We start from the raw sequence: 10,861 nt of genomic DNA, 5'->3' as shown, positions 1-10,861 counted from the left end.
ACCCAGCAGGCCGCACAGGGCCCCTCGTGGGAGGCTTTGGCAGACCGAGACCCTGAGCTCCCCTGGAACCGTCCTGCCCTCTCTTAGCAGTCCACCTCTTCCCGCGGTTCTCCCACGACTAGTGTCATCCTTCTGCTACCAGCGTCTTGTCCTGTCATGCTGAACCTCCCACATCGCGGCCTCCTGAGGGCCCCACCCCCACCCAGCGCTCCCCTTGCAGGCCCAGAAGATTCCATCCTCTCCCATTTCTACGCGTCAAGAGTTTCCCAAGCCCATTTCTTCCACTACTTCGCTGCAGCCCCGCGAGGGCGGCAGGATGCTCCCCATTTCCCAGATTTGACCAGAGAAAAGACTGCCGTCCTGGGACAGGGTCGGGGGGAGGTAAGTGACGAAGCCAAGGTCACCCAGTCATTGGCTGAACGCGGCCTCGACCCGGCCCTTCTTCTGCAGGCCCGCTGGCACGCTGACGAGGAAGGCCCGGGCTGCGGGCCCCCGCCCCTCTTTTCTCGGCTGGTAGTCGGGGGCGGGCCCGCCGGAATGACAGGTGAGCCGGGGTGGGGGACAGTTGGGGGGTTGGGCTGCGCGGGGACGCCTGGCGCGCTGGCTTTGGGTGCGGCTGCCCGAGCCCGCTGCAGCGCCGGGCTTCCGAGGGCCCACGCCCGGGGGCACGACGGGGCCCGCGCCTTCGGCCGAGGGTCCCGGGATCGCCCCGGGCCCGCCGGCCAGGCCCCGCCCCCCGGCGGCAAGGGCGGGGGCAGGGGCGGCGCTGGCGGAGTGGGGCGCGGGCGCGCGGTGCTCGGTGCGCGCCACCGCCCCTCCGGCCCAGCTCGCCGGCCCGCCCTCCCTACCCCCTCGGCCCGCTCTCGTCGCCCCCTACTCCTTCTACTCTCCTCGGCCCGGCGGCCCGGCGCGCGGTGCGGCGCGACGATCGCGGCCTGGCGCCCGGGGCGCGGTGGTCGTGGCGCTCGAGGGTGGCGCGCAAGGCGCGGGGCGCGAGGCCAGACCTGGCGCGGCGGGGTGTGGGGGGCGGGCAGCGGCGGAGCCCCCAGAGGAGAGCAGGGCCAGGGGGGTACCGAGGTATGGGTAGGGCCTGGGCGTCCGGCTGCGAGGGGCGGGAGCTCCAGGCGCATTTCGGCCCTGGCCGGGCTGAGCCACGGGGCGCCCGGGGCGGTGGGAGGGCAGCGGGGCGGGGAGGGAGGGTGGGAGGAGACGGCTGGGCCGGGCCGGGGGGCTTGGCCGACGGGGAGCAGGTGGGCGGGGACAGGGGCCCTGCTGGAAGAGGCGCAGCAGCGAGGTGGCGGGCTGCGTGCGCAAACAGGGCTGCCGCCTCCTGGGCCCGGAGAACGGTGAGGCCGCTGGGGTTGGGCGCCCCAGCCCCGAGGGCACGGTGCCGCGTCCAGGGCCACTGAGCTGGGCGCTGGGCCCTGTTGGGGGAGGATCTGGAGGCCCGGTCGGGCCAGGGCGCTGGGGGTTCACCAGCAGACCCAGTTGCTGGGCCAGAAGCAGGAGTTCTTGGGCAGGGCTCTGGTGGCGGGCACTGGTGGCGGGCACTGGTGGCGGGCGACGGTGGGCGAGCACGGGCACTTTCAGGGCTGGCATGAGTGGAAGGGGGACGAGGAGGGCCCAGAGTTTGAGTTGGAGCGTAATTTGGGAGTACCGTGTCATCGGGTGGGTTGATGAGTCATGAGATTTGGAGATCACAGAAGCCTTTCCTAGTGATCAGTTCTGAGTGAGGGAAATGAAAAGGGCTGGGATTTGGAGAAACGTTTCTGAGGCCACGTCTTGGGACACTAGATGCTCAGATGGCTGCCAGTCCCCATGCGAGGGACTTTGGGAGTGATGTCCCAGAGTGGTGGGACGGGTCAGCTGCAGCCTGGCGGGGGTGGGGGTGGGGGTTAAGGAAGGTCTTTGTGGTGGCCAGTCCCTGCCTTCCTTCCTTTCCAGGCCGTCAGGATTCAGCTGTGTTCCTGTGGGGAGTGGGTTAAAAATTCCTCCGGCCTCCACTCAGCCTTACAGTATCCACCAGGGGCAGGAGGGACATATACATGCGTGACTGCAGCAGTATTCTCTGTCGTGGAGCCCTCGCGCTTCCTCACTGTTGCCATAGTAACGGCCTATTGATGGTGTATTTATAGGGGAAGAAGCAGGCGCTAAATTTTGGGGAAGGAGGGGGAGGAGGCCTTAGGGCAGCAGCAGTAGTGAGGGTGGCCACAGAATTGTTAATGGAGTGGGCCATGCCTGGGAGCTGTTTGGAGGAGTTCCTGGCATGTCTGAAGCTTAAAAATGAACTAATGACTTATGCAGGTGTCAGGATAACACAGTCTGGCCTATGATACGTGTGGGTGTGCATGCACCACAGTCGGGTGTGTTTGGGATAAGACATAGCTATAGGGAAGCTGTTACGTAATTTCTCCACAGAAAAAATCTAAATGCAGTTCTCATTGATAAGCAATGACACATGTATTTTTCTGTCATCACTTATTATTAAAGCCTTTGCTCATTCTTTTCAAACCCTGACACAACAGCTCCATTTTTCTTCAATCAAAAACCTTGCTGTCAGGCATGCCACACCCACCCCCTAGACACGTGACTGGCATTGGCCTTAGGGGAACCTCAGAGATCCATAATTGAAGCAGGATTTTGAGATAATATTACATCTTCTCTCTCATAAACAAACACTTGGGGTCAACTTTTCTCACAATGGCAGGCCCATCTGTTGACAAATTCCCACGCTGATAGTTTCGGGTGGGATAGTTGTGGGGTGCAAAAGAGAAAGGCTCCCTTAACACAGTGTTTCCATAGACAGATGTTACGTTTGCTAGTTTTCCTTGAGTTTTAATTTTATTTATGATTACTATTCTACCTGTTTGCCAAAAGGATTAGAGGGTATAGTTTAAATATACATAAGATTGAAAGCATAAGTAGAAAAGTGGATACTGTGTCACAGGGGAGAACGCATAAGTGTTCAACAGCTGGGCTTCCAGGGCGCCTGTCCTTCACGGTTAATGTTAATACTGAACTTCCTGGCAGCCTAGGCAAAAAGGGTTACACCGTTCCTGTGTCTTACATCCAGTTAGTCATAAAACCAGAGCTTCTGCTTGGGAGGGGAGCAGTGGGGTGATTGCTCCCAGATGTGGACGGCTTGGCCAGTGCTCTGGAATATGTGCATGAGTGGGAGTGTACGTTGCTGCCGTGTTGTTTAATGCAAAGAGAAGAGAGATGAGTCTGTTTCAGGAGATCCTTGCCCCCCTGTCTGTGGAAGACGAACACAGCGGGTCATCTGGGCTTGGGCCATGACTTTGGAGATGGTTGTTGTTGCCCCTTGTCTCTGAGGTCTTTTCCAGCTCAAAAGTGCAGAGATTCATCGAGGAGAGTGAGGAAGGCGGAACCTCAGCCTGTAGGAGTTTTTCTTTTTTGAAAAGAAACCCTCAACCCTTAGGTCTAGACTCTGAGTGTGTTCTTGGAAAAGGATGAGAGCGGCAGGGCTGTAAGTGGCTGCGCAGAGGATGATGTGCTCCATGGGGCACTGCTTTGCCCTTTGACCCGGCCAGTGTGGGTGGGAGTCACATCCCAGGACCAAGAGGGTGCCCTGTAGGTTTCGGGGTGTGATTTCACCATGACTCTGCTTTTCTCCTTTGTCAGGGAAGTGAGACACTGGATCTGAGGGAGCGCCATGGCAGGTGAGTTTTTCCGGGCCCAGGCTGGCGGGGAGAAGAGCCATGCCTAGGGGCTCATGGGAAAGGGGCAAGTCTAACTATCAAGTCCTTTCCAGCTTTCCTCTCCCTGGGGGTTTTCCTGTGGCCCCTGTCCAGTTGGCTGGCTCACATCTTTACCCTCTCAACTCTTTGACTCCCTTCTGGAGCACGTGCTCCCTTGGAGATGCGCAGCTCCCCAGGCCACTCTGAGAGAAACTAATATGGCAGGCCATGGAGCCTGGGGAGGGGTGCCTGCCTGGGCACCAAGAGGGGCTGCTTGACAGGAGGACTAGGAAGTCCCACCTCGAGGGGAGTACCAGGAGCAGATGTCACCTCTTCTTTCATCCTCTAAAGTCTCAGCTCAGGCTCATGGGGGTGCCAGTCGGCTCAGCTGGAGCTGGGGTTCCCCTTGAGAATAAGTAGATACGGTTCCCACTCCATGACATTTCTGATGGATGCATCTGTGCCCAGTCTCCAAAAGCCTAGATTCTCCATCTAGACCCTGCTACCCCGCTTCCCAGAGGCGTTCTCCGGTTCACATGCATCCAGCCTTCCGATCTACCGCAGCCTGGGTTTGTACCAGACTGTCTGGGGCAAGACTATCGATGCCAGGCCACCTGACGGCACAGGTGTCCATTCAGGTGGAGGGACACCACCCTGGCAGCGTCTTCTGGGGCTCTTTGGTGTTGGCTACAGCGTCAGCCTCAAAGGGGAATACATTCTTATGATAAGGGCCCTGATTGTCTCTTTTTGAGGCAAGGCAGAAGATACTAGGTACTTTTTCCCCGAAACACTCAAAATCTGTCATGTCCATGGTTCCCATGCAACATGCACTTCACTCTCAGAAGGGCCCCATTCTCCTCCAGAGTCTTGTCGGGTCCATGGTATTCTAGGCAGATACACTGTGGCGTCACAGAAAGTCAGCCCTTCCATCCCTTTTACGTGTCTGGGGTGGTGTCCTGCCTGCTGGCTCTGTCTTGCTTCCCTCCGTAATGGTGCCCCTGTGCCTGGGCTGAGTCTGGTCGGCAGGAGCCTCTGGGCCCCTCCCCATTCCAGACCTCAGTGTGACTCTCTCCTCAGTGTTTCTGGAGGCCAAGAATGCCCATTCGGTCCTGAAACGGTTCCCTCGTGCCAATGAATTCCTGGAGGAGCTGCGCCAGGGGACCATCGAGCGGGAGTGCATGGAGGAGATCTGCAGCTACGAGGAGGTCAAGGAGGTGTTTGAGGACAAGGAGAAAACGGCATGTACCACCCTGGGGCTGGGTGCCGGGAGCACAGATATAGCCTCAGGATTAAGCAGAGTGGGCCCTGGGGATCTCAGACGAATTGGAAGCAATGAAGGGAATCCAGCCGAGTCCAGGCCAGGGCCACTGGGACCACAGAAGAACAGATCACCTGTCCTTAGAGTCCCATCTGCCTGACTCTGGGGGGCTCCTGACTTGTGAGTGGTGTCCTTTGTCCTCGGGGCATTCCACAGCCTCTTTGATGGCTCTCAGAGGCTAGTGAGACAGGGCGGGGCGGGGGCAGCCGCAGACCCCGCTGAACGTAAACCCAGACCTGCTGAAGGGCTCTGAGCTCCATCTGGGATCCGAGCGCTTACGTGTAAGTGTCAGCCGCCTTCCTCCTTCGTTTGCAGATGGAGTTCTGGAAAGGGTACCCGAATGCAGTCTATTCAGTCCGAGACCCTGCGCAGAGCTCAGATGCCATGTACGTGGTGGTGCCCCTTCTGGGGGTGGCGTTGCTGATCGTCATTGCCTTGTTCATCATCTGGCGGTGTCAGCTGCAGAAGGCCACCCGTCATCACCCCTCATATGCTCAGAACCGGTACTTAGCGAGTCGCGCGGGGCACAGCCTGCCCCGGGTCATGGTCTACCGGGGCACCGTGCACAGCCAGGGGGAGGCCTCTGGGCACCGGGAGGCAGGGAGCCCCCCGCAGGTGGTGCTGGGGCCTAGTCGCGGGGGTAGAACCACGGTCCGCCTCGAGAGCACCCTCTACCTTCCCGAGCTGTCCCTCTCCAGGCTGTCCAGTGCCACCCCTCCCCCGTCCTATGAGGAGGTGACTGCTCCCCAGGAGAGCAGCAGCGAGGAAGCGAGCGTCTCTTACAGTGACCCGCCCCCAAAGTATGAGGAGATAGTGGCCGCCAACCCTGACTCAGACAAGTAGTAGGACTCGTGTCCTGTCCAGTGTGAAAGTCTCGTTCAGGGGCCTCCTGTTTTCTTTTTAACTTTTTTAAGACTGTGCCACCACAAAACAGCCTTAGCCTCCTTGTTGCCAAATAATTTCCTATCCGTGGATTTGTAGGAAGTCGGTTGTCAAAGACAGGTGGAGGGGGTAGGGATCATAAGCATATATATCACCTCTGAGGAGAGCCGCAGGCCAGAGAGCCCAGCTCCTCCAGAAGCCCTCACGCCCCTGCCATCCTGTCCTCCTGTCAGGGACTGGCTTCTCTTATGCCAAAGGAATCACCCTGTTGAATTGATTGTGGCCAGAACGTCCACAGGCTCGGGCCTGGGGGCCACGCAGCTGGCCAAAGACCTGTTTGTCTGAAGCCTCGCCACAGAGATGAGGGAGAGAAGCCAGCCCTTCAGCGCCCTTTTCCCTCACTAGCCCTGTGCTTTCTGTCCTTGCTCACGTTTGGCAAGGACAAGGACAGAACAGAAACGAAAAGAGTAATAACGCAACGAGACACAATAAAACAAAACGATATCACCTGGGCCACTCATAGGGGTTCAAGGGAAATCAGTCACGCAGGTCATCTGTGACACTCCCCTCCCCCGACACTCACCCCACACTCCCGACCAGGTTCAAAGGAGTGTCTGGAGTCACCTGGAAGGATGACGGGGTGCGTGAAGGACGAGGGACAGGGCCTGGCCGACAGAGCTGCCTCCTTCAGACTGGGGACGTTGCCATCTGGAGGGCAGCTCTGATCCTACTGTGCTTGGCCTCCCCTAGACCCTGGCTCTCCAGGCACGTGTACCAGCTGTGCTAAAGCCGCTACCCATTGGCACGAGCCCTATCAGAGCCTCGGGAAATCGGACGCTGCTGACCCTGCCTGTGGAGCCCATGGCCTTTGAACGGGCGGGGTCCAGGCTAGGGCAGAGAGCTGAAGTTTTCTCCTTGTGAGGTTGGCCCGTAGGATGATTAAACCCACAAACTGGGCTTCCTCGGCACTGTGCTCTCTGGCTGTGAACTTTTAGGCTACTGCCCTTTTCGTGAGTGGGTGTGTTGAGATGAACTTGAATTTCAGATGGCTGATTTCTTCTTAATGATGGGGCCCACCTGGGGAGAAGATCCAAAAGTGTCCCTTTTTAGAAATTTCTCTGTGGGGGAGATGGGGAAGCTCGTGACCTGGGGTTGACGGCCCATCAATGATTTGCTCTGTCATTAGCAGATGCTGGTCCACTGTTAGTAACCCCTTTCTGTGGCCCAGGAGCTGCCCACCTCTCCATTTCAGTGAGGCTTCGGGCCGCAGCGGGGCAGAGGTGACCCGCCCTTTAACTGTCAGTGACCGCGCAAGAGACACTGTCAACACTGCCTCCCTACCCTTCCATCTTCATCCTCCTGGCCTCAGCACCAAACCGTTTTTCCTCTGTGGTGCTTTAAAAAATGTAGCAAATTTTTGTGGGGCCCCAAAGAGTGCACAGCCAGGGTCTATTGGCAACCACAGCAGTTTAAAACCCACTGAGAAGACAAGCTTCTCTCTGTCTAAACCGCTCTCCAAGGCAGGCCTCAGGCCTCGTTCTTTGAATGCGGCCCTGCCTAGAGGCCACAGATGACTTCTGGAGGCCCCTCCAGTCCTGGGCACTCACCCAGGAACACGCTTCAAACGAGGAGGCTTAGTGTTCTTACCCCAGCGAGGCCACCAGCTTGGACAACACAACCCTGTGGCCGGGGTTTTCCATCCTTACCCCTACCTCACAGGCCTCCTGGAGGCTGACTGAGCTAATGCCTGTGTAGTGCTTGAGACACCGGGAAGCCAGTGCAGTTTGCCCTTAGGAAGGTTCTTCTAGAAATATGTAGGTTATAAGGGACCAGTTCTAGTGGAGGCCTTTGTAGGACTCTGAAGTCGAGTCTCAACCTGGGGAGTCAGTCTCCTGCGAGTTGGACCGTTCCGCACCCCTGCTTCCCTTCCGCGAGAGCTCCCTGATGCCAGAGGTGCTGACCAGGTGGCATTCCACCTTTCCTTCCTTCCTCTTTTCCTCCCTCTGGGCCTCCAGCACCGCACTCCTGCCCTTTCTCACGAAGGCATTTGGGGCCTAGAAAGCCCCTGCTTTGTCCATGAGGGATGCTGGGGTCCATCCTATTCAGCCATGTTGGAGGACCCGGGGCAGCCTGAGGCTCCGGGGCCGGTCCCTGCCATCCCAGCCTTTCCTCGGGGGCCATGCCTGCGTGTGACCCGGGAGCACGGGAGAGAGCCAGGCGTGGGCCCCACTCACCAGAGCCAGAGGGAGGTTGCCCGGGACTGCCTGCTCCCTTTGGCCCCCGTCGAGCCCCTCCCTGCTGAGCTGCTTGCTGTTTGCAGCTGGCTGGAGGTGGGAGCGGGTGGGATGCAGGAGCCCGGCCCGTTGGAGGGCGGCCTGCATCCTGCAGGCGCCGAGCTCTCCGGTCCAGGTGCTTTGCAGCGTTCTTCCACGTGGGGTTGCCACCGTGGTCTCTGGGACGTTTTTCGCAGTATATCATAGAAAAAAAGATTGTACACCATGGTCATAACTCCTCGCGGTGCACATTTGGCTTTTACGAATGCCCTGTACATATCTTTTCAAACTCTGTCTTTGTATGGTTGTTGATTTGATACAACGCTTCATCTGCGGTAGCCACATTTTCATTGTTTTTGGACTTTGCGTGTGTGTGTGTGTGTATACACGTGTGAACGTTGCCTTTTCTCACATGCTTATCTGAAACAATAGCCGGCGTGTGGCTATATTTGTACCAGGAGGGTTCCGGTCTGAAGGGAGGAATGTCACCTCCCAGGGCTAGGCAGCCTGAGGACAGGACCCTGAGTCAGGAAAGCCAAGATTAGCTGTTGGAGCAAGCCCGCCAGAGTTGCCGCCTTCTGCCCTCCTTCACAAAAGGTCTTGGATGAAGATGAAGCAGCTCTATCCTGTGGGCCTCCCCACTGTGGGACCCCCCCCCACACACACCCTTTTGGAGCAGTGCCCCCAGCCTTGGCTTCTGTTCTGTGGGTATCAGCAGCTGAAGGAAATCTGAGCACTCCTGGGCCTTTTTGTTTTTTATTTTTATTTTTGGTGGAAAGATGTGTGACTGTTGACTTTGGGAATGGCAGGGCTGGTTATTTAGATAATTTTCACTTAAAAGAAAACAGAAAAGCCTTTGACAAATTCCTTGGAATGTGACTGTCACATGTTTTCAACCAAAATCTTTTAAAGACTTTTCCAAACAAGCATCACAATCTTGTCCCTCCCCTGCTACTCCCCATCACCCGGGGGTTTTCAAAACAAAAGCACAACAGGAAGTGGAGTGCGCAGGTGCCCAGTGTGTGCAGCCCTGCACAGCTGTGACGTGCCCTGGCTGACGGACACGGAACACTGCGCCGTCTGACCCGGAGGCCAGGGTCCTCCTCTTCTACTTGCGAATCCCACTGCCACTAGTGTGAGTTCCTTAGGGTGCTTCGGAAAATAGGAATCTGCCCAATTTGTTGGACTCTGTGTTTTTGGTAGCTTGAAGATGACGGATCCGGGTCAGGAAAGCATCTTTTTGCTAAGGAGTTAGAGCCACATGGTTCTTCTCTGGCTGGGGGGTTGATCTTTTCACAACCAAATGGCATCCCACAAGAAGAACTGAAAACAACACTGCCTCTAGATTGTTCCTTTGTCGGGGTGGGGGGAGGGAGAGAGGGAGATTATTAAGAGAAACTCTTACCTACACTGTCTGTTTCTAGGAGTGTGCGTGTGTGTGCTTTGTGTCATGCGTGTGCCCTCACGTTCAAGGCTGAGATGGAGAGCTGACAAGAACGCAGCCCCATCTCAGGATTGCACCGATTCAGAAACAAGCACATCCTCCCCACTGAACTCTACTCATTCTAATCAGTATAATTAGCTAATTTAAAAGTACTTGAATCAGACTGCCTGCAACTATGGTAAAAGCCCATTAATTCGAAGCCCACTAATTCAAAACTTAGAGAAAATCACAACTTAAGATAATTCGTGGTATCTGCGATTCTCACTCCGTAGAAATATTCAAGATATTCTTCCCTTCAGGTCGTTTTCAGGGTCATATGTGTAAGAGGGATCTAGTTTAAAACGAGTACCTTTTTCAAATAAAAGGTTCAAGATAGTACGGATCCCTTCACCGTGCCTTCGGCAGTTCTCATTTGTCGGGCTCTTCGTGTACAGGATGAACTCTGGTTCTCTGTCTACTGTGGGAATGTTGGGTATGGCGGCTTTTCATTCTCCTCCTTTATTTGCTCTACGAATAAAATAGTTTGTGAACTAAACTGCAATTTAAAGTAATATAACTGTATATCTTGCTAAATAGTCTGTAAAGCAGATGTTTCGCTGTAAGACCGGCCGCTCCCATCATTCGCCCCCAAATATTCAAACATATCGAGCTTTTCCTTTCACAGGCTGTGGGCGGTGAGTCTCTCTGGAGCAAGAATTTTCCTGACAAAGATATCCTAACAGCGCAGCACACCCCCTCGGGCTCAGTGCCTCAACAGTTGTCCCACTGTACTGAGCTATGTGACCGTTGCCCGGTGCCTGCCCTTCGCCCGCCCCCAGCCCAAGTATTAACACAGATATTCAAGATTGGGACAAATCCCACAGCTGCTTATGCCTCCCAATCTGTCTCCCCTTACGGATGCCACTTTCCCAGGCCTGAACACACCTGCTCTTTCACTCTGTGGTCGTGAATTTGTGACAGTGGAAACCCTGATATGTGCAACTGAGCTTATAGACAAGATTACTGTGAAATGGATTAATTTTGGTACCACTTTAAACTGTGCTCGTAATTCATGTGTTGACCCATGTCAGCTGGGAAATCTGTACATTCAGTAATATGTCAGGATTTCACTGGAGCCTGGGGGCAACAAACAAACGTACTTCTGATTTCTTTCTCTCTCTCTCTTTTTGTAATTGTTGGGTTTAGCTGTTAAGTTTGTCTCTTTCTGTACCAGAAGATAATGAATAATAATAAAGAGCAAATGGTA

General features: G+C 55.9%; 1 protein-coding gene across 5 annotated transcripts; it reads left to right on the top strand.

Annotated features, from left to right (window-relative positions):
- Window positions 1-228: 228 nt before the first annotated feature.
- PRRG3 (proline rich and Gla domain 3) lies at window positions 229-10,861 on the top strand. Of its 5 annotated transcripts, none has more exons than XM_067722346.1 (4): window positions 229-544; window positions 3,643-3,680; window positions 4,776-4,936; window positions 5,332-10,861. In XM_067722346.1, exons 2-4 carry the CDS (start codon window positions 3,674-3,676, stop codon window positions 5,857-5,859), a joined length of 696 nt encoding a protein of 231 aa, XP_067578447.1. In that variant the 5' UTR covers window positions 229-544; window positions 3,643-3,673; the 3' UTR covers window positions 5,860-10,861. The 5 variants fall into 5 exon arrangements, with proteins under 5 accessions (XP_067578447.1, XP_067578446.1, XP_067578445.1 ...); XM_067722345.1 differs by lacking the exon at window positions 229-544 and adding an exon at window positions 816-1,077; XM_067722344.1 differs by lacking the exon at window positions 229-544 and adding an exon at window positions 1,240-1,346.

This window comes from Pseudorca crassidens, chromosome X (assembly GCF_039906515.1).
Source record: "Pseudorca crassidens isolate mPseCra1 chromosome X, mPseCra1.hap1, whole genome shotgun sequence".
NCBI lineage: Eukaryota > Metazoa > Chordata > Mammalia > Artiodactyla > Delphinidae > Pseudorca > Pseudorca crassidens.
This window is presented reverse-complemented; position numbering and strand designations above follow the sequence as displayed.